The sequence below is a fragment of the Drosophila yakuba genome, chromosome 3R, assembly GCF_016746365.2.
Source record: "Drosophila yakuba strain Tai18E2 chromosome 3R, Prin_Dyak_Tai18E2_2.1, whole genome shotgun sequence".
Taxonomy (NCBI): domain Eukaryota; kingdom Metazoa; phylum Arthropoda; class Insecta; order Diptera; family Drosophilidae; genus Drosophila; species Drosophila yakuba.
Genome location: NC_052530.2, coordinates 16,478,996 through 16,506,835, shown reverse-complemented (window position 1 = coordinate 16,506,835; position 27,840 = coordinate 16,478,996). Strand labels below are relative to the sequence as shown.

Here is a 27,840-nt window from a genome sequence, read left to right as displayed (position 1 = left end):
GAGACGGGGCTACCCCGCGTTGGGAATGGCAATCAAAATTTTCCATCTGCCTGCCAATCCGTGCGATTCCGCATCAAGGTTACAGTCCCTCATTGTTTTCATTTCCTGCTTGCGAATAAATAAACGGAATTTCGAATTTCCCGGAAAGCTCTCAAAAATGTATGGTTGTTATGATGTTTTGTTTAGATTTCGGGTATATAGGCTATATTTTGTTGGTTATTAGAGGAGAATGTTGTTGAAAAAGAGTTTCGTTGAAGTTTTTGGCGAAATAAATTCCACGAAATAACCACATTAATCGCTGGCTGTACTTCATCCTGCTGAAAATAACTGCTAGCATATGCAAATTTATGACTCGCTTGTGCTCCTGTTCTGTCAACTTTGTTAGTTGAATCTTGTCAGGTTGTGATGAAAGAGCCCTCTGCGTCGGCAGGATTAACAATAAAAATGGCAGCCATAAAAGCCAAGTATCGACTGGGACTGCTTCCATTGGGAGCAGAATTTTGTGAAGCTAAAAACTAGTTTTAAACCAAAGAAATTGCGTGAAATTTGATTTACGACGCGCTTAATGTTAGGTCTTTAGTTTCCTCGCGCGTTGCCAGCGATATTTCACACATTCTGAGCGAATGTTTTCGGCTCTAGAAGCATTTTAATTGTTCTTTTTTAGCTGCCTGTAGTTGTATATATCTTGGCAGCAGCTGGGTCTACGGACATGTGCCAAGAGCCAACCGCCAATTGCCAACAAGGAAGCAGCCTTAAATGGCAGCTAAGAGTCGCCGAAAAAGAAGACGTTCACTGCATGACAATGAGAGTAAAAGCCAAAAAAATTTGGCTTAAGGAAGAAGATGTGATGCTTTTTGAAGACACTTTTACACTAAAATGTTCAAATATGATGCACTCAAAGTATATTATTATGGCTGTGATGAAACATTGCTTATTTTATTTATTTTGCTTATGTTAATAGGACGTATAAAAGTATAAGGAGTGCTACATAAACCTGAGCCTTAATTTATAAATGCCATAAGAATGCAATTTCTCCTTGGACTAAAGATACAAAAAGGACTAAAACTGCACAACGGAGGTGAAATTGCCCATCCGCAGACCCTATCCCCACATTGTTCACACAATTGCCGATCATTTATCAAATAGTGCAGCTTTGGCTTGTCAGACGGACCAACGCTTGCCGTGCCATATGCATCAAATTATTCATTATATTGGTCTTATAATTTGATTTATTTCCACTCTCTGTATTTTTATTGGTATGGCTGTATAAATCCATAAATCATTACATTCACTTTACACTTTCAGTTCGATTAGGTTCGCGTCAATCTTGTTCCACTTTCACTTTTTTGTCGATTTCCGTTTCCGGTTTCGTCCGTCTTTGGTGTTGTTCACTTAACGGTTTATCACCGGCTTCTGGCGCCTTTTCGCGATGGCCCGAGTCGATTTGGTTCGTTCTCGATTCGAAGTCGAACATTCGAATCTGTGTGCAACCGGCATTTTGCCAACAAACAGCTGATAGGCTAGCTGCACGTGGCACGGTCACAAAGCTTTCTCAGTGAGTGGGCGGTGAGGAGCGAATTGTTTATGTTTAACCCGAGCGAGAGTTGGCATGCACATTTGTGAAATAGTCATACAGTTTTGTAAAAATGCTTAGTATTGCAATTAAAATTGTTCATATAGCGACGTGTTTAAAGAATTGTTAGTTCATTCTTTAGACACGGGCTTATATCAGATTTGTCATAATTACTTAATTTAAAAATGATTAAAAGGTGAGTTATTCCTATACCTATAAATTTTTTAAATATTATTTCGTTCATGATATACAGTGCAATGCAGGTGCTGAAATGCATTAATGCAACTGTTCCTATCTTAAACTGCATAGCCCATGGTTACCACTGCAAAAGCTACATAAGTAAAGTTTCCTCGCCAAATGCACTGGCTGTTGGTTGTTGTCTCGACTAAGTCGTTGGTGAAACTACTCTGTTAACAGCACCCATGTAAAGTTAACAGTAAATCCCCCTGTTATTTGTGCCACTCACTTGCATGTTTATTGCCAATTTCTCGACGCATTTCCTCCGTGCGATTTGTCAAGTTGGGCTCGAGTGGAAACTGGGCGAATGTCATGTTCTCGTTACGCATTTGTTTTCCCAAGGATTTCATCATGAGGAAGCAGGTGTGCATTCCGGCCACACTCCGCTGGCCATCCCGTTCATAGTAGAAGATTGAATGCGACCAGTTGTGTCTGCAGAGAGACTTGATAAGCTGGCAAGTCTTAGGATGGCAAATTTATGGCACTTACCGCTTCATCACGTTTATGGTCAGCTCGGAAATGGTCTCGAAACTGAGCATTCCTGTTCGCAAGAGCATATAGAATTCGTCATTACAATCGGTTTTCTTTTGTTCAAAGTCGTAGGTGGAACCTCCCACCGAAATGAGCGGGGTGCCCTGGCTATTGAAGTATTTGGTAATCCGGCTTACTGCAGCTGCAAGGGATTAGCAAGCAAGGAATTTATTTATTTGAAAAATAAATCATATACAAATAACTTTCATAAGAACACTCACCCAAGGAGTAATCGCAGACGGGTCCGAAGATCACCTGGGCGCACTGCTTGATAATGCCATCCATGGCCTTGATCACGCCGAGGGAGGCATCGCACTTGGTGTCGTGGGCCAGCCACTCGAAATCGATGTGCGGAGGTATCAAGGACTTGGAGCGGATCTGCTGCTCGGCCACTTTCAGAATTGGCAGGACACGCGGCAGGGAGGCCTGGTACATATTGTCATCGGGCAGCAGAACCAATGCCCGAATTGTGCAGTTCCTGCCACTGGCATCGCAAATAGCCTCGCAATCGCGGGCTGGCTCCTCGCGGCAATCGGCAACACAATCCTGGGGGCCGAAAACGAGGCCAATAAGGAAAAGCAGAAAGAGCATTGGGAACAGGCAAGCGCGTCTGCTAATTTGAATACTGTTGACAACTTCTCTTGCAACTGGTACTTCAATCAAATCGAGCGATGCGGGTCTGGGTTTGGCGCTGGCGCTTTCAGTGTCATTTTGTTTACCAATCTGTCTCTGTGAATTGGTTTGGCTAATTTGCATAGTCGCAGCGCTGCTCTATTAGACTACTGGCTCTGTGATTGCGGTCTCTATATTTCTGCGCCTCTGTGTGTTGTCGCCGGAGAGTTCTGGAGTAATTAAGTTGCTTTGATTGCGCGCATAATTGAGCCGAAGTTTGGCCGCTGCATGTCGTCGAAGTGCCTTCAGCTGCTCCTGCGGGTGGTGCGAATCAAGAAATTGAAGTCATTAGCAGTTCCCTCGTTTCCTGCTCCTCAGGAATACATAAATTATTGAAGTTTTAATGCGCTGCCCTTGGGGGGCGATGTGTAAGTGCGACATGGAGAAATGAAACGAGCTTGTGCTTGAAGGGGGGGTGAAGAGAAGTTGGAAAGTAGTTGGGGAAGTATGGGAATGGGTTTCGATGTGGTGGACTTTTTATAAATCACTTCATTGCCCGTATAACTCAACATGATATATACAAAGTCAATTATTAAACAATTCACGCCTCTACAAATCGTAAGATCCCCAGTCGTTAAAATAGAAGCTTCCCAGTCGTAAATTTCTTTTTCACTGCACAGCTATCACTGCCTCAATTAGATACGCTATTTAATGATAATAAGGAAATAACAAACTTTATCTTTCATTGAACTGCATTACTTCCCAGTGTCTCCGAAAGTAAACAGCACCTGAATTGCAGAACAGCGACCTCTTCATATATAGTACACATTTTTATTTACGATTCCAACCATAACAGTGCCTTAACAACATTAGTTTGTTGAATGGGAGCTGGGTTTTATGGTTCCCAGGTGCTGACTCACTGCTTCTGGTGCCCAATTATTTGCTCAATTCCCGTCGAAGCCGATGCATTAGATAGTGAGCATGGAACCTGTGTTGTTTATGGCAAATTCCCTGAATTGCTGTTAATTGCATGGGGCCATTTGATAAGGACCGCATGAAGGGTGCCCAGTGGAATATTCATGGAAATCTCTAATCAATTGGCCACTTGAACGACTCCAAGTTTCGGCGTCACAAAAGATTCGTCTGCAATCTATTAAAACGTCATCAAGGTGGCAAACTAACCGAAAAACAAGCTACACCTACAAAAAAAAAAAAACGTGTCAAATGGTAGTCAACATGCTGCCAAGTCTAGTTAAACGTTCGGTGATTCCTAATCTAATCGCGACAAGCGGGGAACTTATGATTGCTGAGTATCGAAGCGAGTTGTTTCAGTTAGTCATGCGGATCGGAACAAATGCTGAACGTTAAGAGCTTTTCTTGGAATGAACTTTGCACTGGCGGATTGAGGCGCTTAATGCAGATCATTAATTATTAAACGTATCTAAAGAGTAGATTACAGCAATCGGTCTTTAATTTATATATGGTTGTAGTTTTAAGCATATTCAAAGGTAATCATCTGCTTGAGTAAGAAAACAAGTCGGTTAAAGGCTAAAATAATATATATTCTGATTAAGTGAGTAATTCCGGATATACGAGTGAGCACAATAAAAGGACCACCAGAGGCAGTTAGCTATTTTCGTATTTCCCCCGGGGCCAGACAAGAACATTTTATCTTTTTCCCGATAATGCGCCGTGTGTAGGCTGAACTTGAGATTGCGTATACGCCCGATTGTTCTACTTCGATGGTGCGTGGAAAACCCCAGTGCGAATGGGGAGCGACCTGGTGATGATGATGATGGAACGGGAAAGCCGCCGGGCCAATCGCTTTGCAAACTCCAATCCAACATTCGCGGGCAATCGGAGCTGTCGGCAATTAATAAGAATTCATCACCCGCTCGATGACAATCCAAAAAATAGAATGCCAAATGCCAGCAAGATATGAGGACTCTGTGTGGGTCATGTGCCTGCTGCCAGCGATATCAACGATCGCTAGATCGTTGAATCGTTGAATCGAAGGAGCCTCATTTCATTGGCCATTTCAACGGAGCCGCAACCGACCGGACTACCAGTTCGATCCGACATCAATCATACTGAAGCCCACTATTTGCATTGATAGAAGGCCAGAAATAGAAGCCGGGTAAATAATTTTGCAGCGAGTCAAAATAAATTTATTAACAAATTGGCATGGACATCATCGGCGGCCTTATCAGTTTGAGGCGCAGTTCTTCAGTCGAACGTCAGTTTATTTATAGCTGCGGAGCGCTGAGCACTGAGCACTGACTGATTAAGATCGCCGACCGCCGGGCGGCTGAATCAATCATGTCCCGACCGCAAACCGCCAACCGCACCGTCGAACCTTTTGCCACTCATGGTGAGTTTCGACGCTTTGCTTTTGGCCCGGAGCCTGGCCAAATCGTAAGCCCATTGGGCGTGCTAAGCCCCGCACTCAGACACACACACATGGAGGCCGTCCGTGTTTTTATTCATGCTTTTCTGTCTTCGCTTTATCAGGCACTCAACGTGTAAAGCAAACAAGTCTAAATCGATGTGATTTTGGGTTTTGCATGCCCGCTGTAACTGTGAGCCGCAAAACAAACTCGTTGACCATAAAAATTCTTCACTGCTCACTGTTCAATGTACACAGTGTTAAGGGGATTTGTATGTGTGGCGAGTCTTTTAATACTAAAGTTAAATATTCCGATATTTTTGTGAAATTATTTGGGGGATCTGTTCTCATATTTAAGGTATGCATTTCGTTATGGTTTTAAGCAGGCTTAAGCACAAATAACAATAATGAAAACTTAAATACGTAAATATTGCACTTAAAGTCACAGCTTTATCCCATTTATTCTTGTTAAGGATTTAAGGAAGTGTGCTGTCTAACACCCAGTAAGCCAAACTTGAGTTTACCAAGAAAAAAGACATTCATGTAAGGGAAAAGATAAAAAAGCTGTCTTCTACAGTCAAAAAATAACAAAAAATAATATAAAAATATTGTCAAAGTGTTCGCAAGTTTCTGATAGTTTATGGCATAAAAATAGCGTCAAAAAGTTTGCAAGATTTTGCGAGAAGCTGTGCCAATCGAAATCGAATTTATTTTTCAACCCACGACCAGAACTTCAACTTAAATTAAATTATTCAAGTTATTCGTGGTGCGAAAGAAAAACATCTAAAGCCAGTTAAATAGTGATGTTTGCAAAACCGCATTCAAGGGAAGTCAAGTATAAATTTCAATGTTACAAGCGAAAAAAGGACTGAAAACTATTTTTACATAGTTACGTCACTCGCGTTTTCACTCGGCCTTTAACCAAACGCAAGTTCTATTTATAACTGAAGCTCCTCAATGTCAACAATGATTAATTGCAAATAGTAAACCATAAAAACTTAAACATCGATTAGACCACTTCAATCTAAAGCTACTTCAGAAATTTTATGTTCAATAACAATCAGTGTATCGGTGTATTTTATTGCGAATATATAACCTTTGCCAAATAGACAAGGCGATCGAATGGAAATCGAATGGAATCGCGAACGCCGTCGGAAGACAAACCGTCTACGATTGGGTATTTTAGGTCTATTTATAGGCGTTTGTTTATTTTTAATGTGCAATCAAGCCCAAGCCGCTTTTCTGCCGTCTGCCTGACCTGCTCGATAAGATTACGGAAAAGTCCATAATAAACAGATATTCCTACACGATATTCAGTGGGCGAATCCATTTGGGGACATCAGTTGCCAACCCCATTTTAATATCTCTCGATAGCCTCGCTTTTGAATTCGAAAATACAAATCGGTTTTAGATCTCCTCCATTTGCATGAAACTTAAATGCCCATTTGTCATCAGCTAAATCGAAGGGCTTTAGCCATGCTAAATTTATATTATTTATGAATTTTTAATGCTGCCATGATTTCTGATTTCGATTAAATTTAGACTGTCACATCGGTTAGGTGAGCAAGGTAAAATTATAAATAAATCTGCCTTTCTCTGACCCCTGGCTTATTGTCTAGACAATAAGTAAAGCAAATAAGCTTAAACTCTGACACCATCAATGTTTATGGTGAAATGCCCAGGGTTTTGTGTAAATATCCTTGCAGCCACACAACGAACATGTGGTGGCATGCATGGCATGTGTGTTAAGTATCTGGAATCAGTGCAGTCCACCGCCTGCAGTTTAATGACCTGCAATTAAATTGGCGCTTAATGGATTTAATTAATTTTGAACGTATTTCAGAGCCGGGTCCAGTGTAGCTCGCAGCTACGTAGCTGCGATTCGAGTACTTTATGGAAGAGTACGCCGTGAATTCTGGCTTCCACAAAGTTTGCTACTTTAAGGATAAGAAGTAAAACTTGAAACTTGAAAATAGCACTCAAACATCAAAGCACAAGACGGCTTAGTTGAGTTTAAAAACTTCTCTTCTCGCCACATATCGTCGAAACAATTTGGAAACTAACACAAACAAGTTAAGAACTTTGCCGAAAAAACAATCGCCACAAGCATTTGGGCGGGGAAAGTTTGGTTTATTCTATTAGCCTAACCCTTTTACAAAAACATGGTCATATTTGTTCGGGTGTTGGCTTACCAATTGATTAATGAATATTTACGTTATCGTGCGGCTATAGCAAATGCACATATGCCACACGGAGGTGTGACCAGTAGACCACTAGATTTGGCCCTGCCCTCGCCAGTATTATGTATACGCAGTGTGGTGTTTGATTTACTAAGTGCTGCCTACTTCACAGCATCGCAGCATGGGGTGCTTGGCAAATACTGCTGAAAATATATGCTAAAAATGGCTTACAAGTCAAGTTGCTGAAGGAGAACGCCATTGGAGGGATACCAGTCGCAAAAATGTGTGCAGCGAAAAGAGAAACGGATAATTGATATTATCGTACAGCGGGAAAATTGAATTTTTACATCGCTGACCATGACAATGTAAATGTTTTTTTGATTTACTTGAGTTTCGCTAAAAGAAAGGGCACTACGAAGCATTAAAACAAGGGTTATATACACTACATTTAATAGTAATGTCTAAATCTTTATAGTAACACTATCTAAATATTTAACACAAGCTCAAGGATATAAGTTTTTGATTAGTTTTGTATGATGCTATTAAAGCATTTTGAAGCTGACACCTTTTGGCTCTTAATCCAATCAGGATTTCATAGTTTCCATCGCACAACCAGTAAAGTTAAGTATTTATGCCCCCAGGCAGTAAATTCCATTTTGTGCTTATGCAGAAATCCCCATTCAGCGAAGCTGAAAAGAATCCGCTTCAATGATTTATGCAAATTCAATAATAACAGTATCCGATGTGTGGCACAAAGTCAATGTGGGCCTCTTACCCCTTCTGCACTACAAAGTTACTTTGTGTATTGCCACAGCCCGAGGAGAATTTACATCTAGGTATTTTACTTTAATTTCGCAACTAGGGGATAGGAACTTTGCGATATTTTCCCTGGGGACAGATGGTGTTTTGCAATCATTTGCTTTTATCATCACAAGATGAAGGGGGTATGGTGTGAGGAAGTGAATTTGCATGAAATATTGCTGATGGGCGTGTCTTATACGGAGCAGGAGGCTCCCTCCTCAGCAAAATGTTGGGTAAGAGCTTATAAAGACTTGTCGATGAATGTTTGAAATGCTTGTGACATGCTTGAGAGGAAAGTATCCGAGCTGCCAGCTCACCTTTTTCTTTGTCGCACAAATTTCAAACGCTTTGGATTATTTTCACAAATTGTTCCCCCTTTATGCTTTAGAACTATTCATGTTTTTCAGGGGTTTTCAGAGATCGTGCAATGAGTTTTGCTGGTATATTCACATTTATTTTATATTTTTACGCTTGACGGCAACCAAGTTTGCACAGCACAAAAACACACAATCACAGTGGCGCGTGAAAATATTATATTTTGCAGTGGACGGCAGGAGAATCCCAAAAAAAATATATCACAATATATATCGCGCGAGGTTTGCTCGTCAAAAAAGAATTTCTCGCCCACTTCGGTACGCGCGCGTTGCCGGAATTGAACTGAAATTCGCGGTCGCTTTGGTAAACTGTTCACTTTGTTATTTTTTGTTCTTGATTATTGGCCAAACTATGGAAAAGCTCGTCGAAGGCGTTTTGGTGGAGCATTTCACCAACGCCACGCACATTTCACCAATGATAAGAAGACAGTCCGATAACAGTCGGTCATAACAGTGCCGCTGTTAGCTCTGCATGCTCTGTTATCTGAAGTCGAAGTCAATTGGCTGATGGATTGAAACTCTTCGCCATGAAACGCCCCCAATTAAAGCGAATATTCCAGTCTTTAAAATCTAAAAAATGTATACTCAAGCAAACTGTTACTGTACACACTTTCTTTCACCCATTTAGCTAAGGCCCACTTCACAATTCCTTTGTTTTATTTTGTGATTTTTGAAGCGCCCTTATTAAAACGCGCTTTTCATTTGCAAATGCGCTCGTGGCGTATACGCAATGTCACGATGCACATTGTTTTCCGGCTCACGCATTTCGGCTAAAACAGCAGCAGCTTTTCCCATTTTCCGCGTTCGCCCCACCAAAGCCCCGCATGAGCATTTAGATCCACTGAAATTTATAGCATTTTCAACGCGGCCGCAGCTGAGCGATGTTTGCAATTGTTTGCCCAACTTTTAGTGGAAGCTGTGGTGGCGGAAAATCATGTGCGGAAATGGTTTTCGAGTGTGCTTAAATGCTTTCTGCGTTGTTCTAGTTATGAGTGAGTGGACAATTATTTTAATTATGATTTCATGTGCACTCTGACAAACCGAAACACATATTCTATGGAGTATTGGACACAATTCTAAAATATGGAATTTCATATGAAAATATGGAAAGTGAAGTTTGATTTTGTTTTGTTTGTGACAGTTCAAATTTTAAAATATTGTTTAGATAAACGAACCCATAAAACGTAATATTTTTTGACAGCTCCTAATATAATGAAAAATGCACTGTAAAAACCCGGTTTAACATAAAGACGTCATTTAAGTATTACAAAACAACTTAAAATTTAATAGGATATGCTTTCAAACTGGATTTTATTCATAAGCTTTCTTATTTCTCCTTTGCTGATTCCATGTATTGTTTGCTATCAAGTGCTTAAGGCTGACAATGGGTTAAAGCTTTACAGAGCAATGCAAGTGCGGGTGTATGTGTGTGTGGGGTGTGCGCGTGTGTGAGTAGCTCTACGCAGACATAAGTTTTCACTGTGTGTGTATTTTTGTATTGGACATTCGCATTCATTATTACAAAACGAGAATAGCTAACATTTATCAATTACTTAGAACTACATAAGCTGTGCATGTGTTGCAAGTGCCACCGCCTGGCATCAGTTGCATCCTTCCACGGATTCGGTTGCATCTCCTCCAGCTGCCTCATCTACTTGGCGTTGCCATCGTCGTCGATCGCCTTGAAGATGATTCCATATACGTGGTCCACAAGCTTAGCCCACGTGGCCGCTTGACTCTCGTCCAGACTGCAGGCTGCTGTCAGAACATCCAGGATTACTCCTTTCAGTTGCTAAAAGAACAAATAAATATTTTAATTAGAATTTAGAGTTTTTCATTGCCTACACTAAGGTGTATGGTGTAATGTTGTTGGTCTTGCTTTTAGTGTCCGACTTACGTTGTAAGACTCCTTGGAAATGGTCCGCGGAATGTGACTAACGGCAATTTTGGTCCAGATCTCGTCCAGCTTCTCCAGATCGCCCTCCTGGCCCAGCACCTGGATGGACTCGTCAAAGACTCTAATGATCCTGCCGGCATGTGCTCGGAAGCGAGCATTTCCCTAAAAGCAAATAGAGCAAGTTAATCTTGAGTTGATTTTTTGACCTATGCTTAGAGTTTAACTCACACTTAGCTCCTCCAGTGGAACATCGCGGAAGGGGAACTTCTCCAAGTTGGACGGAAAGCGGTTGAAGAACTGCGTCAGTATCGCCGCTCCAGAATCTGTGGGTGTTGCCACGGGGATTTCCCAGGTCTTCTTGATCAGTTGCACCTCATCGCTGTTCATGTTTATGCTCCGTTTTGGTTCTCCTCAGCTTTCACTCGATAGCACTCTTTAAGCGTTCGGCCCTCTCTTAATGGCTTTTAGGCTGAAAGTGAAGGGAGAAAATGGAATTAAGTCAATTTACTTCGGTCTCTTTTTGGCGCTCTAATTGAAATTGACAGTTTTACAATGCAACTCAACGAGCCCGGTCACAAGCAAAATCAAAACAACAAACAGTGCCTTATATAAATAAGTGCACAGCACGTGCTAAAAGTCAATGCCTTTGCCGTCAAACAACAGAGGCAAAATAACATCATTATCATCATTATATCCGAGCTCAAATTAACGTCTGTCAGTTTAGCCGCAGCAAAAAGCCCAGCAAACCTGCCTTCCCGCACCTAAAGCCTCTTTTTATTCAGTTTTCAACATACCCTTGTCATAGAGATGGTAGCGTGATATTTCCAAGGGTATAATAAATTTAATCGGTAGAGCTTTAAAATATTACCTGAATTAAATATAATAATTCGAAATCTAGAGCAGAGTTTAGATTTAAACTAAGATATGCCATTGTTAAAATGTTATATCTTTTCATATGCTAACATATTTTTATTTTTTTTTTTATTTTTATTTGCGTAAATACCAGGTTCCTAGGCTTTATAATAGTTTCCCATCTCCAGTCTGCATGGCCTGCTCTCGAGTTCATTAGCTGACCCTACCCCTGCCCTCGACCTGCCCCGAGTTGACCCCCAATCCGGCGAGCTTTGTGGCTGGCACTCGGCTGCGAAAATTATCATGCCCCCTGTGTGCCACGGAGAGCTGGGGAAAATGAGAAAGCTATTGCGAATGGGAGATTGCGGGAGAATTCTCTGGGCGAAAGGCGGAAATGTAAACAGCAAGAGCTCCCTGAAATTGCTATATAATATGCAGACCACAATAAAAATGGCGAGACATTCAATGGAATTGCACAAAAAATTAAATGTCTTTCGAATTGCTAAACAAATATTATTGTGCCACATAAATCAAGTAAGAAACACGAAACAAATTTCCATAAGGCAAATTTTCAAGCCGCACATGAAAAATAATTATTTAGACGAGCACTGGAAAAATGTCTAATTATATGCATAATAAATAAGTAATTAGCGTTCTTTACTTGACTTTTCCCGCTTATCCGAATGACAAAAACATTTTACTACAGGGAAAACCAGCAAAAACAGAAGTCAAGCCAAGGGAAAGTTATTTCTAAAAAGTAAATACAAAAGTTTATTAAAATTGCACAAAGTGAGCGACAGACAAACGGAATAGACATAGATATGGTTGCAGGGGAAATAAGCAGGCAGTGGAAAAGAAAATAAAACAGGGAAATCGACTCAAGTGCAGCCGCAGCAGGTGGCCGCCATGTTATTGTTGCTTTTTGCTGGAAAATGTGGGTGGTGGCAAGTGGGTGGTGGCAGGTGGGTGGTGAACGATGGGCGGTGCAGGCAAAGATTCCACTATAAAAAATTTGCCATCTCTCAGTAACCTTGTCTACAAGACCCCTTCGGGGAGCACACCAACACCAACACCAGCACACTACATATGCCAGGATGTGCGCGTCTGTGTGCGTTTTGTAATATCCTTCATGCCAAAATGGCCTGTGGCTTTTGCGGTTCAAGTCTGGGCCTGTAAGTGTATAAGTGCTGGCCACTGTTGTGTGTGCGGGTGTGTGTGTGTAGTCGCGCGGGTGTGTAAGTGCGAGTGTGTGTCTGCTGCAGTCAAGAGTGAAAAAAGGCAGCAACAAATCAAGCGTTACCTTGTGGTCCAGCACTCAGAAAAAATGCGACCTCGATCACAATGCTTCTCTTCCTCAGAAACCAATTCTTTAAATCATTTTTTTGGTCTGCTGCTAAATTTAAAAGTTTATTTTTAACTGATTAGTGTTAATCCATTCTCCTAACACACTTAGCTCGATCGAATTAGGTAATTAATTTCCCTCAGTGTGTGCTGCCATTGTGAGTGCGAGTGAGAGAGTGTTGCCAGTAAGGACATTGAGCGCTTAATTAAATTAAGGCAAACTTGATGGACAGCTACTAGACAGTCAGCCGTGTGGAGCAGGTCCTGGGGGCGTTGGGCGGTGGGTGGAGCAGTTGGGACAGATGGGGTAGGCGTGGCAGGCAGGCAGGTCAGGTGTTGGCAAAGTGCCTCCAACAGGAGGACTGTGTTTGTGCGAGTGTACGTGAATATTTGTTTTGTGATGCTGCCACTCAAGTGTCGCTATGGATTTGGTTGCAATTCTGTCCCTCTCTGTTTTTTCCCTCGGCATGTGAATTTATTTTATAGAACTCAAAAACAACATTCTCTCGGTTGGCAAGTGCCAGATGTGAAGTGTTGTGAACTCTTGAAACACGAGCTGGTTTTTTAACAACTTTAAAACAATTTCAAAGGGCTTTGAAAGTATTGCTTGAACCAAGAACATTTGTATAAATTGGTTTTTGACACATTTCAGACTCTGACACTTGGTATAAATTTTGGAGAACTTAAAGAAAAACTTTTTTAACTAAATAATTTGATTTAGATTTCAAGGCGAATGGATAAGTGGAATAAAAATAGTTGTATCGAAAAAGAATAGTGCATTTAATAAGAATGGTTAAATTTAAGTATTCGGGTTACAAAAGGAGTAAAACTGAACAATTGAATGGTAATCACATGTAAATTACGATGATTGTTACATGTGATGCTTCAGCTGATTAAATTAAATGAATTCCTAACTCTTTTGAGTCTCTGAAATTGTCTCTTAAAGCCAAAATGCCTGACTTGAACACACACAGCCACTTAAAGCACACAGGCGCACTTATGTCCTCATCACGGGCATTAAGGATAATGACTGTCACAACAACAACAACAACACAAAAACAACAAATGGTAATCACAAAAAAACAACAATAACAATCTGGCTCTGCCAGAGACGACACTTGTTTGCAAGGACACCACAGAAATCCATAAATTCCCATCCAAGTCCGCTGCTGAGCGGCTCTTCTGTTCCTTACGGCTTTGAAATGCAGAAACTCAACGAACCCGAAAAATCCGAAATTTAAATATACAATGTAGGAAACGCACAGAATGGGCGTTTAATCAGCTGTTGGTTGCCTGTTGAGCGCCGTCGATGGGGAAGATAGCGCGTATTTACAGTTCGTTAGCCGTGTGCTTTTATTCACCGAATTCTTTCATAATTCCGCAAGGCTTCCACTTTAGTTTCAATTTCTCCTCTGATTATATTATTTTCACATATATTTCCCCGTTACTACTTTTTTAATTGGCGCACTTGATTGGTTTTTGTGCCGTGGAAAACCAAAGACCGGACCGAACTTTTGGGGGCCTGCAAAGAACCACACACGTTGCGTTCAGGTTGAAAACTGAGCGCGGGCAAATTGTGGGGCCTTTTATGGGAGCGAACTCACCAAATTCACACTCTCTGCCGGCAAAGATTCGCGAGAGAGAGCCCGCCAAAACCTTGTGGAGCAAAAGCTGCCGAAGCAAGAGAGCGAGAGTTTGTACAGGGGCGTAGTCAGAGGGGGGCTTTGAGGTGTGTCACCTGCCAAAAAACAATTGATATTCCGATCAGGCGTAGATTCCACTTATGGACACTCCACCGATATGGTCTCTCATTTCATAGCAAATACCAAGTAGCACGGCACCCGTCCCAGTAACACGCCCAAATCAAACATTTTCAAGTGACACCTGTGGACCTTCCGACGTTCTAGAAGAGCGCAGTCGAAGTGCGGGCTCCAACAAAGCTATCTCTTAAAAGCTTGGGCTCAGAACGGGGGAAAGCTTACATAACCGTTGGGCTGTGGCTTTCTTCAAATGTGCAATGTAATCTAAGCTTTACAAGCTATAAACAAATATTGGTTGTTAATAATCACTAACGATTGCGGATTTCTGAGCTGTCTTTAAATATAAATAAGGAATTTATTCGAGATTTCAACAAAGCAGGAATTTAAATTTTCAAAGATTTTTAAAACTAGTCATGAAATATTCTGTTTGGTTTATAAACACTTATCGAGTTTTAGTTAAATACCTACGAATCCCAATATCATTATAATTTTCAAATACTGATTTTTAAAACTAGTTTCGTGAATTACAGTCAAGAAATATTTCCCTTTGCTTGAATTTGTTTGTTTACATTTCTGTTTGGGCAATAAATTCTAATCGGGTTTTAATTATATGCCAAAGAATGCCAATATCATTATAATTTTCAAATACTGATTTTTAAACTAATTCGGTGAATTATAGTCATGAAATATTTTCCCTTGCTTGAATTTTTTTGTTTACATTTCTCTTTGGGCAATAAATGCTATCGAATACTGCTTCTACTTTTATGTGTTATTTTATTCTTCACTTCAACAATAATCTGTTATTTACTCTTATACAAAAATGTCAAGCACAAATGAGCAAATGCGCTTTGCCTTATCGCGGCGCTGTACTATTTGTACTATTTTTATAAATGTTTGTTCACTATCACTAACTTAATAAGCCTCCCCCAGTAATTTCCAATAAACCAAGTGGCAGAAAAGCAAACAAGCACTTCCCATTTTACACCCAACAAAATGAGTTGCATTCAAATATCACACCACACACGGATTGTTTATTTTGCTCCTATGTGAATGGAAATTATAAGCAGCGTCGATTTACGAACGCAATCACTCAACTACAAATATTTGCATAAATATAGATGGAATAACACACTATTTTTCAATTCACACTCACAGTTGATATGAAATGCCGAGAACTGCTCACGACGCCGATAATGTTTGAACTGAATACAATTTCTGGCCCGACTGGCCTTTATAAAAGACTTCCGAGCGGCAACAACAACTGCCACTAAAATAACGCAGCAATCGTAGCTACAAAACTTTCCGAGCTGATAATCTTCGTACACTATCATCCAGAGGGGTCAACTTGGGTGAAAGTATACGTCTTGGTCTTCCATTTCGTTAGATTTGGTAAATATTGCCTAAGAATGTTTGTCGATACCTTACAAAAAAATTGATTAATGAAATGTGCGAGGCAATAGATAAAAAGAAGCTTCAAAAATCCGGTTTTCGGCTAAGCTTCATAATTAATATATTTACTTTCTATATAAAGAACTAACAGAACAGATTTACCTATACATATATAAAAGCTTGAAGTCGTAAATCTTTATATGAAATCAATGGCTTATGTACAAACAGATTTAAATAGGCAAACATTCCAACATATAATAACAATGTTTATTATTTGAAAAACTTTTCTTTGGCATACCGAAGTCTTAATCAAGGTGGATCCAATTCTTACAAACTGCAAACCAATTACACCTTTCGTGTCGTGCTATTTGTTTTCCCGTGTCTTAAATAATTATTCATCAAGGTTAATTTAAACATAGCATGTTGGATATGTTGGTATTAAGTTGTGAATGTTTAGAAGTTCATATTATTCCCTCTTTGGCGACAAAGTATTTTATTTTATTTACTCTTTAGAGACAATTTGTACCTAATTATAGGCACTGTAGACCAAACGATAAAATAGTAACGTGTTGTTGCTATTAAAACAAAATTTCGCACTATAATTATAAGTGTCGAATCATACCATATTTTGTTCAGAATTTATTTGTTAATTTTTTTTCTAATCACGTCACAGTTTCCTGTTGAAGTTTTTTACACACAGTATGGTTTAAACCCAATTTGGAGGTAATTATATTGCAGTCGAGACTTCAATACAAATGACGATGTATATTCGTTGAAACAAACAAATTAGTAAATGCGTGATTAAATTATTTGTTTAGTTCTCCCAGATGACTGAATCAAGTCACGATGTTAGTATTTTTCAGCGCCTTAAGTATCAAAAATTTGTTAGCTTGCCTGCCATATGTTCCCACAAAAATATTCATTAAATTTTTAATAACTATAGAGACTATAAGTATTTTGGGGAAGAATAACTTACAAGTTAGTCTTTCTTAAAATGGAAATATTTATGAATATCAAAGCAACCGGAGAAGAAACGAATAATAAACACAACCATTGTAAAGTTCTAACAATATGCAGTAGAATTCGTAGTTCTGTTAAATTTCCATGTGTTTTATTTCTTTAGGAAACTAATCGAATTGACTGTTTTCATACTTGGGCTGACCGCTTTCCTGGAATCGTGCCACCAAATAAATTATACCATATGTTGCATATTGCCATTTATTTCCTCCAACCTGAAATTTGGCAACGGGGCCCAACGAATCCGCTACTGAGCAAACAAAAAGCTGCTCGCATGGGGAAAACAAACCCCAACAATGATCCCCAAGAGAGCCCCAAAACAAATCGAAAATAGAGGAGAAACGTGCTATCCAAATTTTGGGGCTCTCCTCATGTGTTCAGCATGTGAGCGGCTAGATCCGCAGTGGAGCAAACTGGCTCAGTGTCGTTTTGGCTATAAAGACAGTCGGTCGTAAAGAGTCGTAAGGGGAGGATAAAACGCGATCAACGCAAAAGTTTTGGCTGAAGATAAACAGCGAACATCGGGAAAGTAAACAGAGGTGCAAAAACAAATGTTTGACTAATCGTAATTGGATAATTATATCACAATGGACGCAGTGCAGCAGCAAACAAACAGCAGCAGCAACATCGACAGCGCCAAATGCCAGAAGCTGAAGAGATTCGTGATCGTGGGCCTGCTGATCACCATTGGCATCTTGAGCTGGCACTTCTACGGTCAGTTGTCTCTTTAGCTCTAGCTATTATTTCCCCTAAGCGAATGCTCATCGTTGTTTTTCCCTTAGAGTACTTTCAAAGCAAACCGCTGCCCAAGACGCCCGATGACGTCTTGACGCTCTCGAAGAATCTCTACGCGGAGGAGACCGAGGTCAGTCCATACCTCTACAAGGTGAATATTCAGGGGAAGACCACTCCGGGCGCTCATGATGATCGCGCCCCCAAAAAGTAAGTACCTAAATGTACGAATGTAAAATGTACAAAAATCAGATATAAGTCCATTTTAATAATTATTAATTCAATTTACTTATGAACCGAAATATATATTCATCTTGTGAATGAAATTACTTCCAACCCTTTAGCCTCTTTGAACTGCACCAGGATCTGCTGGCCAGGGATGCCAACTCCACCACCGCTCTTCTAATGAGGCTCTTCGACAACTACGAGTTGGACGTGGCTGTGCAGGAGCATCCAACGCCGGAGCACGTCCAGGAGCAGCACGATTTCCTAAGGGCCGTGATGGGAACGCGTGTGATGAAGCTGACCATGCGTTTTTTGGTAAGCAAGGGTAAGTTGCTTTTAATTGAAATAAATCAGAAAGTACACACATCAAATGCCCTCTAGATATTGTGAGCGTGGAGTATGACGATCAGCTGCGCCTGCTGCAGGAGCTCTGGTTCACTCCCATCTCCAAAGCTCGTGGTATTTGGGGCAGTTCCAGTTTCGAGCACGTCTTCATGGCAGAGACTCAGGACCAGAAGGTCCTGGGACTGCATAACTGGTTGTACTTTGCAGATCAGGAACAACGCGGCAATGTGGACTACAAGGGTTGGCTGAGCCACAAGGAAATGGGAAAGGTAAGGTTTATAAACAGATCCACTGGATGAGCCTACAAATCATATATCCTATTCCTCAGCACAACCAAATGGTTTTGGGTATGCGCCACACGTTCCACAACATCAATAAGCCAGTCAACGGCTTCTTTGTGGGCACCTCGCCCGAGCTGGATATGGCCCTGTTCACCGCCTGCTTTCTGACCACGGAGGAGAAGGAACCTTGCAATATCCAGCTGGGCCACGTCTCCGTCAGCATTTTCTCCGCCGGTTGGATATTGAATGGTACGCGCCGGCTTATAACCGCCTATCCTGACGGCCTGTAGATCGTGCCCCACCCATATCGCAAACTCAGTAAAATTACTTACATTCTTGTCGCTGTGTAATCCCATCGAAATCAGCAAAAGGCTAACCTTCAAACTCAAAGTCAAGTTCATTTTATGTTGCCACTTTATGAGTGCTTGGCCCAGTTGTCGCTGCCAATTGACGAGGATGTCAGTCAGGACATGAAGAATGCCCGCCTGCCTATCAATTTGGTTGTTTTGACAGGATTGCGTGGCGCACAGCACTTCCATCATGAAGTTGTTTATTAGTTCTAACATTAATAGTTATTTCTGGCGGAAATTAAGCAAACGCCAAAAACGAAGAAAATGGATAATGACGTTTTAGTATAATGCAGTCATTAAACTCTGTCTCACAATGGATTCATCAACTAAAGCTATATCTAACATGGATCTTCCTTTATCCAGACCAGTCTAGTTTTTATACCTTTAAATCTCTTAGCTAGTTAAAAATAAAATAAAAAAATTAACATATTTTTGTTGGATTTATTAGTTATAAAACATGAATTTCCCGACATTGTTTAATTATGGAACACATGTGTAGAAGTATGTTGATTGAAGAAACTGTTGCTAGAGAACTCGGTGCTGACCCCTAATCATGGGCATCTAGATGGCGCTCGATGGTGACTGTCTCGTTGGCAATGTCCACCTGCTGGACCACGGCCGGAGCACTTGACCTTCTGGCCGTGATGATGGTGGTGTGGGCGGGGGACAAGCTTTCCTCGTCCGAACCATTGGCGCACAGGACCACAAAGGTCTCGCTGAGATCGGCTAATTCCGAGCAGGTTTCATCGTTGGACGAGCGCATCAGGCTGGGACTGCTGATGGAGCACTCCAGCGTCAGGCGATCCTCGCAGTCAGGACTCCAGCTACTTCTTGCCGGCGGCGGACGCGGCAGGCTGTTGTGGCACAGCGGATTTTCCGCCGCCGACTGCTCCAGCAGCAGCTGCTGACCCCACAGCTCCACTGCCCGGGCGCGATTGTGGTCGGCCCGTTCCGGATACACCAGCTGCTCCGCCTGCTCCGGCTGCTCCTGCTGTTGATACTGCAGGTGTGGCTGCTGCTCCGCTCGCTCCTGTTGCTGGCGGGGACGTGATGCCCGCTGCCGGCGCTGCCAATGGCGGTGGCGACCTGTTGTAGTCCGTGGACACTCGCTGGGCGGCAGCTGGTGCTGGTGTCTGGTACTGGGACTGGGACTGGGACTGTGCCTGGCCGGCTGCGGTGCCTCCTGGCGTGGCGTCATACTGGTATCCAGACTGTCCATAGTCAGCTGCTCCATAGTCGTAGCCGGCTCCCGCATCGCCGTAGTCGTACTGCTGCCCCTCGTACTGCTGCTGGCCATAGGCATTGGGATCATAGGCACTGGCGTCGTACTGCTGCTGATCGTAGGCACTGTAGTCGGTGTTGTAGGCGGCCAGATTGGCGCTGTCTGCATTGGTAATGCTGCTCTCCGCCAGAGGCTGGGACTGTGGTTGCTGCTCCGCCTGCTGCAGCTCGGCCTGCTCCCGTTCCCGCTCCCGCTCGCGTTCCCTTTCCCTTTCTCGCTTCTCGCGCTGCTCGCGGAGTTGCTGGAGCTCCCGGTCGCGTTCCTCTCGCTCCCTTTGCCTGTCCAGGTCCTGCTGCTGCTGTTGTTGCTGTTGCTTCTCGCCCAGGCCAAGGTTGTCCTTGAGATTCTCGTCATCGTTATCCTGGAGTCCATAGTCGGCGATGCTGCTCTTTCGCCCTGCGGCCGTGGATCCTGTTCCTGCTGCTGCTGCTGCAACTGCTCCTGCAGCAATGCTGGCTGCAGTGGCTGCTGCTGCTGTTGCGGATGCAGTGGCTCCATCGCCCAAGCCAATCCCTCCGGACGTGTAATCACTGTCGCTGGCGCTGTTGTGTGGTAGTGGGGTGCTTTGTATGGGTTCGATTGGGGTGCCATATGTCGCTGCCTGGTAGTCGTAAGCGGCTGTGTGGGTACAAGAATTTAGATTAGAGTGGTTCGCCAATCGAGTGTTATCGGTGTGTGGATGGAGTCGTGTGAGAGGGTCTAAATAGGGTCTTTATCGGGCCGATCCGCCTCCTTGACTTCAGCTTCCGGTTCTGATGGGGTGGTTAAATCAGTTTAGAATTAGGGACTATGGGATGGCGGTGCTCTAGTTGGTTATTGGGGGAATTTACCTTTTCCTGGTACTAAGCTAGTATAATCGTGGGGTGAGCTATCTAATTTACTCATATGCTCCTCATTACTCAACATGCGATTGGATAGATACTCTAGATTCGATTGTAAAGCAGATATTTCCTCTCTTCAAGAAGGTTTAAATATTAGGATACAGATCGAGATACGGAAAGATAGGAAGATAGAGAGAGAAGCAGATGGAAGAAAAAGAGAGGGAGAATGATATTAGTTAAATACTGGTAGGTACCGTCACGGATTTTATTGGGTGCTCCTCCCGCATGTCCTGGAGGCTCAGCTCCGGGGATCCCTGGTGCACTGGCAGTTGTGCCTTGTATTTGCCCCATATTTGCCTAAGGCGTGACATTAGCTGCTCGTTTGTGGCACGCAGCTGCTGCTTCTCTAGACTGTGGTTCATCAAAAACGGAAAATATGTCAACGTAAATCAGGTCAAACCAAAAGTTTACCAAATTATTACCAATTAGCTGCTAGTTAAAGTATTAGTTGTAAGGTGCTGTAACCAAAATTTACTAGACTTTATAATTTAAAGCTCCTATGATTGCACTTAATACTTTTGATAAGTGATCTGTTCTCAAGTGCCTTATTGTGAAATAAATTAAGTGGCCTAAATATTCTTATAAATGGAAATGATCGAATAGATAATACCTATGCATATACCTAAAACTTAATACTATTCTTGTGGCTTAGAAAAACTCCATCAAAGCTTGGTGGCCTGCTCCTGCTCCTCCGTCTCCTCGTCCACCTCCTCGTGATCCTCGCGATCCTCGCGCTCTCGATTGCTCTCCAGCTCCGCCAGCTGCTCATCGATCTCGGCCAGCTCTGGCGACGTCTCCTTGACAAAGGTCTCATTCATGGCCTGTGCCACCTCGTCCACCTCCTTGACGAACGTCTCGTTCAGGGAGTGAGTGACCTTCGACCTCGGCTGCTTCTGCTTGGGCACCAGTCGCACATTGACGTCCACTTTGACGGGCGGACGTGGCTTCTTGTGGCAACCGTCTCTTCGCAGCAGCTGCTCAAAGTACAACTTCGGCTTGATGCTGGCGCTCAGCGCATTGCTGCCAGGACCGCGGCAGGCAGTGGATGTGGCATCTGCCGATGTGGCTGCCATGCTATCAGCATCCACCGTCAAGTGTTGCACTTGACACGTGGGCTGGCAGGCGGTGGCACTACTCGTACTACTGAGGATCTGGTTCAAAACTAAATGCTGTTGCAGCCAAGGCAACGGATCCGTTTTGCATGGATGGCAGCAGCCGGCGTTGGTGGTGGTGCTGCTGCTGCTTGTGGTGCGGTGGTGCTCGTGCTGGTGGTGCGTGTCTAGGGTGGATGTGGATTCGTGGCCGTGGCATTTCATGCTCTTGCTGTGCGTGGTTTGTGTACGCGCTTTGCTGGCCGATGTTGCTGCTGCTGCTGCTGGCGACGCCGATGTTGCTGTTGGCCTGCTGTTGCTGCTGTTGCGACTGCTGCGGCAACATGCAACATTCGTCTCGCTGCTGCAGTTGCTGTTGCTGCCGCTGCTGCGTCTGCGCAACGTGTGTATGTGCTCATGCTCGTGTCTGTGTCGCATGAAACTGGGGCAGAAGCATTTAATCTTGGATGTCGCTGGTGTCGCTGCTGTTGCTGCAGATGCCGCTGCTATTGGCGTTGGTGGCTCTGCTCTGCTTCTGGACTTCTTGTAGCTGGAAATCTTGGGAAGCGGCGGCATCTTGGCCAACTCCTTGGCCAGCCGCTCATTGCTTCTGATTATGTTCTGCAGGATCTCGTCGCCCTCGCCGGCAACAGCATCCGCGGTTGTGGCAGCAGCGACATCAGCAGCCACATCCCCTGGAAAATCGGCCAGTTGCAGATCAGGCGGCAAAGTGAACTCGTTTGCGCTTTCTTTTATTGTTGTAGGAGCCGCTACTGTTGTTGTGGTCAAAGGAGCGCTTGTTGTTGTTGGCATCGCAAGATCGCAAATTGGTTCTAATTACCATGAAATTTGCGTGGCGGGTAGGCAGCAAAAGAAAGGTTTGAAGAAGTACAAGTACAGCGTGTTAATCCAGTCTCAAGCTAGGTCGAGATGTTTATGTTATTGCGTTTGCTTTGGTGTGGAACGAATCTCGGAAAAGAAAATTGGTGTTCGGAATGTACTGGTGGGAAAACTTTGGTTTGGCCTTGAATTTCATATTGCGCAGTGCGGTGGCTTCCGTATAACGTATGTCAATAGGCTTTCAATCAAATGCTCACATACCATTGGGTGACATTTTGCAATAATAAATTGTGGCAATAGAACTTAATTGAGCTGGTATTATTTAGACTTAAACTATATAGTAGTATTAAATAGATTTCTAAAAGCCAAATGGATTTGAGATTGCAGAATTGCTAGGTGATACGCTTAGGTATTATTTGATCATAATTACTTGTGCTTGTAGGTCGTGTCCTCTAATTTGCCCGTTAAGGTCTTACACTCGCTGGTCAGTTTATCCATGAGTTGCTTCTGAGATGTTATCATTTCCTCAAGCTCATTTACCGTTCCCGCTACAAACAGACATTTAACGGTTTAGTTACTATATATATGTTGTTATATACTTTTAAATTGATTTAATGGATTGAATGCAACGCGCTACAGAACAAACTCATGGATAAACTATTGAACATTTCTCTGTAGTTCATTTCGAGTTCGAATCTTTGCAATATAGTTGACTTTATATCATTTGACACACACGCAGAACACAATAGGAGCATCAATAGCTTAACCAGAGTTCATAGAGAGGATAGTGATAGGTGAAGAGGGTGTTGACAGGTAGAAGTGATCCAGTTAAAGTGTTAACATTACCCACTTACCATGCTTATCCTGCAACTCAGAGATCCTCTTGTCCAGATCCTTTTTGGTGGGTCGTATCTCGTTCTTCAGCTCCCCATAAGCAAGCTGAACAAATGTGATAATACAATACAAAGAGTGCATAGTTTTGGAGCCGGGAGTTCTTATGACTTACCTCCTTTTCGAGATTGGCTATCTCGTCATTGAGCCGCAGTACCTCTCGCTTGGAGTGCAGGAGATCAGCATCCCCACGATCCAGGCGCTGCCTCAGCGAGTTTATTTCCGCATTAAGACGAGCTGCCTCCGTCTTGGACTCCCTGGCAGCCCGATCCAGCTGAAGGCGAAGCGCGGTGATGTCCTGCTCCAGAGACTGCTTCTCTGCATTCACCTGCGCCATGTCCGCCAGGAAGGTGGTCCTGTTGGCTCTTAGTTCCATTTTCAACTCTTCGATCTGCGAATTGCGACTGGCCACATCCCGCTTGAGATCCGTTTCATACCGCTTCTGGCGCTCCAGATCCAACTGCAGCTTGGACACCTGCTCCCATTGGCAACTCAGATCTCCGCCCAGTTGATCCACCTGGCTGTTGTAGCGCCTTTCGGCACTGGCCCGCTCCTCGGCCAACCGCCTGGCCATCTCGTGCTGCAGCTCCCTGACCCGCTCGTGCTGGCGATCCAGTTCATCCCGCAGGTGGCGTACCTCCAGCTCGGCCTGGGAGCGCTCCATCTGCACCAAGTCGTTGATATACCGCTTGGACGAGGCGCTGCCCTGACTCTGGGCCTTTGCCTCGTCGAGTAGTCTCTGCAAGTGGCGAACACTCTCCTCCAAAGTTTGCTTATCCTGCTGCAGGTTCTCCAGCTGCTTGCGGTGCAATTCGCAGTTGGATCCTCCCGATAAGGTGGCCACAGTGGTTAGAGGATCCGTATGTGCCAGCTTCCGCTTCAGCTCCTCGTTCTCCGTACGCAGACGCCTCAGATCGATGCTGGCCTGCATCAGTTCGGCTTCCAGTTCGCTGATCCTGGCCTCGTAAACAATATTCGGAGCGCTGGCATAACGAGGACTCTGCACCTGTCCCTTGGAGGCACCCTTCCTCGGGGTCAAAGGTGTCTTACGTCCACTGGCGAACATCAAGTGCTCGTCACTGTCCGAGGAAGGACTAGTGGTGGCAATGGGATGCTTGGAATTTCCCGAACCAAGACCCACCAACTCAGAGCGAGCGTTCTCCGTCAACTGCTCGTTTTCATTGATCACATCCTTGACTTTACCCAACAGATTGGTCAGCTCGTTGCGACAGTACTTGGATTCTTTCTCCAGCTGATCGATGTAGTCCTCCTGCTTCTCGATAAAGCTGAAGATCTCCACAGGGGCCGGGACACTGTCCGCGGGAAGAGGAGCAGCCGGAACTGTGGCGCTCGGGTAGAGTGAAGGAGTGGAAGCTAGATTCTCCTTGGAAGCCGAGAGATATCCCGTGGTATAGCTCTTCTTGGGACGATAGGAGCTAATCCGCGACTTCTGACTGGGCGACAAGTACTTGGAAATGTCCGAGAAGACGGGTCGCTCAATTACCTATAGAAATATAATGTTGCAGGATTTCTTTGCACCGAATTGGTTGGCAAACGCACCGATAGGTTGTCGGAGAAGTTGTCGCCGGAATCCTCGTTGAGGTTGCGCAAATAGGACGACACACCTCCTCCTAGCTTGGGTGCAACGTAGGAGTTGTCGGCCAGCATTACCTTGAGGCGACCCACTGCCTCATTGTAGGCGTAGTTGGTGTAATCCATGGTCTTGCTCTTCTTGGTGATGCCTCCCTTCGAGGACTTCATCGGGAAATTTCTAAAAATTATAGGGAAGTAGGAGGGCACTTCTAGGATCACATTTTTGGACAGAATTTAACTACAGAACAAAGTTGCTCAGCAACTGAAGTGGAAAATGGAACTGTGCCCGCAACGAAAAAAGCCTATCTGAAGCTGTCTTTTGGGGTGACAATTGGAGTTGGTATTGCAGTTGTTGCCAGGACGACAGGTTGGCCAAAATAAAAATTTAACCCTGCTCCTGTGGCCGAGTGCATGCGTCATGGTTGAGCAAACACCTCCACAAGGGTTGTTAAATCCTGTATGCTTCATAGGAAGTGTTTATAGATCAACACATAACTCGATGATTCAAAGAAACTTATTTATCACGGCTGGAATACTTTGAGTGAACTGTGTAGAATTTAAGGCCCAGATTTATATAAAACTAAAAACCGTATGCTATTTCTTAAAACAATCTGTAAATGAAGTTTAATATAACTCAAGAAAATATATGGCTCAGATTTTAAATTGTATAACAGAATATATTAAGACATTATTTTTAAAAATGTAATTTTTTCTTAGAATAAAATATAATGGTTTCTATATCTCGCGTGACTTTGAAGTCAATCTGGTAAATCGGACTTACATTGAAAAGGCTAGAAAAATAATTCCTATACAACGCAGATATAGGAAAATAAATCTATACGATTACAAAATACACTTTCGTAGTTTCATTCCAACTGGTGCTCTTCGGAGACTTAACCCTACAATGTTGTGCAACTGCTTTGTTATTCGCAAGAGAAGTTGACGCAAACTGCATCTGTCAGTTCCTAAAGAAACTACTACAAGGACAACAACTTGTGACCACAACTCAAGACATCTCGAAAGTTTGAGCTGCCACTTTCACCCCCTCCTCCGTCCGGCAGGATTACCTCGATCGCCTCTTTATCCGGCCACCCGCACTGCTCACGCTGGCGAGGCTCTCCCTGTCCGAGTATCCGGTGGACCGCTGCTGGGTGAGATGACGCAGGTCGTCGCTCGTCAGAAGCGGCGACGATGTCAGATGGCCGATGTTGCCGGTGTGGGCTTGCGGTTGGTTCTGCGAGTGCGAATGCGAGTGCAAGTGGCTCCGATTGGTATTTTTCGGTTGGTACAAAGGGGCGCCGTACTTGAAGAAGTTGTCTGCTTTCATTTTACACACAAGGGCATGGGGGCACGGGGGGGAACTTGGCTCAAAGTTTGTGGCACAATCAAACATGCAACTCGGGGCGGGAGCAGGGGAATCACTTGTGGTATGCACTTCCTTCCGCCTTGCGGTTGCACTTTAATTGTTTCTTTGCTTCTGCAAAAGAGTGAGCGACAGGACGACAGGACGACGACGCGATGAAGTTGAACTGAAACGGCGGCAAACACGAGTCCTGGCTTTTATAGACTCGGTCGGCCCAATATCCCCCATCCAGGGGTATATGGTTTACTGTGCCTTGGTAATGGGTTTGGTGCCACGTCGTGCCCTGTCAGCAAGATTCCAAAACACTCCCATTAGCATTTCCTTCGCAGCAATGCAATTGTCGTCATGGCAGCTCACCAATTCGATGGGGGCTTGTCCTGGAATCTCTCCGGTATTGGCTCGTCTTCTGTTTGATCGATACCAAAGGGGGACTCGTCAATGCACTGGAGACACGCTCATTTGTGCCAATATTTGGTCATATACATGGCCACCACTCTGCTCCTCTTCTGGGTTGTTCAACTTTGGGCTTGTCTTTCTGCGCGAATCGAGGCCAAAAACGTTTTCATTGCATATTTTAAGGGCTCTTAACTGGGTTTATGTCTGCAGTTATTTTTAGTTTTGAGTTGCTTTATTTATTGCCTACATTGCTATTAGCTTCAGTAATTTAATTAGAAACATTTAAAATGTATAACAGGGTAACAAGGTCAAAGTGTCAAAGGGATATAGCATTTGCAGTAAAAAGTTTAACACGCTTTAATTAAACCAAACACCTGATAAAGTAATTTGATACAAAGAGTAATTCCATGAATTCAATTGAAATGGTCAATCGGGTTTTTCATTTTAAATATGAATATCCTTCGGTGAGTACTCTTACCGAATTCCTTTCGAAGACTATTAAGTTTCAGTATTCAGTTGCCAGGGGCAAGCTACTGCCACATGTGGTAACCGCCTAGACTCGCCAACAATTGATTGTCGATGTTCCTATAACTTATGGCCAAATCACAGACATTTAATAG

At 43.4% G+C, this 27,840-nt stretch overlaps 4 protein-coding genes across 13 annotated transcripts in view; 1 reads left to right on the top strand and 3 right to left on the bottom strand.

The window, feature by feature from the left end:
* The window catches only part of LOC6537120 (atrial natriuretic peptide receptor 1), a 43,406-nt gene extending 34,454 nt beyond the window's left edge, over positions 1-8,952 (bottom strand). The window contains exons 1-4 of one of the 3 annotated variants that reach the window (XM_039376217.1): positions 8,638-8,952; positions 2,563-3,268; positions 2,300-2,483; positions 2,040-2,242 (exon numbers count right to left, since the gene is read on the bottom strand). In XM_039376217.1, coding sequence (XP_039232151.1) covers positions 2,040-2,242; positions 2,300-2,483; positions 2,563-3,097 — 922 coding nt within the window. In that variant the 5' untranslated portion in view covers positions 3,098-3,268; positions 8,638-8,952. Of the gene's footprint in view, positions 1-1,286; positions 1,414-2,039; positions 2,243-2,299; positions 2,484-2,562; positions 3,269-8,637 lie in introns of those variants that run through there. The other 2 variants (XM_039376218.1, XM_039376220.1) reach the window with 2 other exon arrangements.
* Positions 8,953-9,976: 1,024 nt separating this feature from the next.
* LOC6537117 (globin CTT-VI) lies at positions 9,977-15,772 on the bottom strand. Of its 4 annotated transcripts, none has more exons than XM_015192664.2 (4): positions 15,698-15,772; positions 10,820-11,060; positions 10,592-10,753; positions 9,977-10,486 (listed from the first exon to the last, which is right to left on the bottom strand). In XM_015192664.2, the coding sequence occupies exons 2-4, from the start codon at positions 10,976-10,978 to the stop codon at positions 10,346-10,348; spliced, it is 462 nt and encodes a 153-aa protein (XP_015048150.1). In that variant the 5' UTR covers positions 10,979-11,060; positions 15,698-15,772; the 3' UTR covers positions 9,977-10,345. The 4 variants fall into 4 exon arrangements, with proteins under 4 accessions (XP_015048150.1, XP_015048152.1, XP_015048151.1 ...); XM_015192666.2 differs by lacking the exon at positions 15,698-15,772 and adding an exon at positions 14,006-14,328; XM_015192665.2 differs by lacking the exon at positions 15,698-15,772 and adding an exon at positions 14,048-14,328.
* Positions 15,773-17,061: 1,289 nt separating this feature from the next.
* LOC6537116 (poly(U)-specific endoribonuclease homolog) lies at positions 17,062-19,312 on the top strand. The gene is made up of 5 exons (XM_002097641.4): positions 17,062-17,664; positions 17,733-17,892; positions 18,027-18,232; positions 18,289-18,521; positions 18,581-19,312. Exons 1-5 carry the CDS (start codon positions 17,538-17,540, stop codon positions 18,821-18,823), a joined length of 969 nt encoding a protein of 322 aa, XP_002097677.1. The 5' UTR covers positions 17,062-17,537; the 3' UTR covers positions 18,824-19,312.
* Positions 19,311-26,979, bottom strand: LOC6537115 (cingulin). Of its 5 annotated transcripts, XM_002097640.4 has the most exons (8): positions 26,529-26,969; positions 25,429-25,639; positions 23,984-25,372; positions 23,832-23,916; positions 23,408-23,525; positions 20,996-21,120; positions 20,011-20,783; positions 19,311-19,919 (listed from the first exon to the last, which is right to left on the bottom strand). In XM_002097640.4, exons 1-8 carry the CDS (start codon positions 26,852-26,854, stop codon positions 19,431-19,433), a joined length of 3,516 nt encoding a protein of 1,171 aa, XP_002097676.2. In that variant the 5' UTR covers positions 26,855-26,969; the 3' UTR covers positions 19,311-19,430. The 5 variants fall into 5 exon arrangements, 4 of the variants coding, with proteins under 4 accessions (XP_002097676.2, XP_039231648.1, XP_039231647.1 ...); XM_039375714.1 differs by lacking the exons at positions 19,311-19,919; positions 20,011-20,783 and adding an exon at positions 20,791-20,917 and having other exon boundaries at positions 26,529-26,979; XR_005561514.1 differs by lacking the exons at positions 19,311-19,919; positions 23,408-23,525 and having other exon boundaries at positions 20,642-20,783; positions 26,529-26,979.
* Between the last annotated feature and the right edge of the window lie 861 nt (positions 26,980-27,840).

What these genes read in the sequence shown, in the direction of transcription:
- LOC6537117 (XM_015192664.2), bottom strand. Translation starts at nt 10,978, where the DNA reads ATGAACAGCGATGAGGTGCAACTGATCAAGAAGACCTGGGAAATCCCC. An exon ending in TTCCACTGGAGGAGCTAAGT is followed by an intron (nt 10,754 to 10,819) that starts GTGAGTTAAACT and finishes ATTTGCTTTTAG; the next exon opens with GGAAATGCTCGCTTCCGAGC. An exon ending in TTTCCAAGGAGTCTTACAAC is followed by an intron (nt 10,487 to 10,591) that starts GTAAGTCGGACA and finishes TTGTTCTTTTAG; the next exon opens with CAACTGAAAGGAGTAATCCT.
- LOC6537116 (XM_002097641.4), top strand. Translation starts at nt 17,538, where the DNA reads ATGGACGCAGTGCAGCAGCAAACAAACAGCAGCAGCAACATCGACAGC. An exon ending in CTTGAGCTGGCACTTCTACG is followed by an intron (nt 17,665 to 17,732) that starts GTCAGTTGTCTC and finishes TTTTTCCCTTAG; the next exon opens with AGTACTTTCAAAGCAAACCG. An exon ending in GCGTTTTTTGGTAAGCAAGG is followed by an intron (nt 18,233 to 18,288) that starts GTAAGTTGCTTT and finishes AATGCCCTCTAG; the next exon opens with ATATTGTGAGCGTGGAGTAT.
- LOC6537115 (XM_002097640.4), bottom strand. Translation starts at nt 26,854, where the DNA reads ATGTTTGATTGTGCCACAAACTTTGAGCCAAGTTCCCCCCCGTGCCCC. An exon ending in CGGATAAAGAGGCGATCGAG is followed by an intron (nt 25,640 to 26,528) that starts GTAATCCTGCCG and finishes TATAATTTTTAG; the next exon opens with AAATTTCCCGATGAAGTCCT. An exon ending in TAGCTTAGTACCAGGAAAAG is followed by an intron (nt 20,784 to 20,995) that starts GTAAATTCCCCC and finishes GTACCCACACAG; the next exon opens with CCGCTTACGACTACCAGGCA.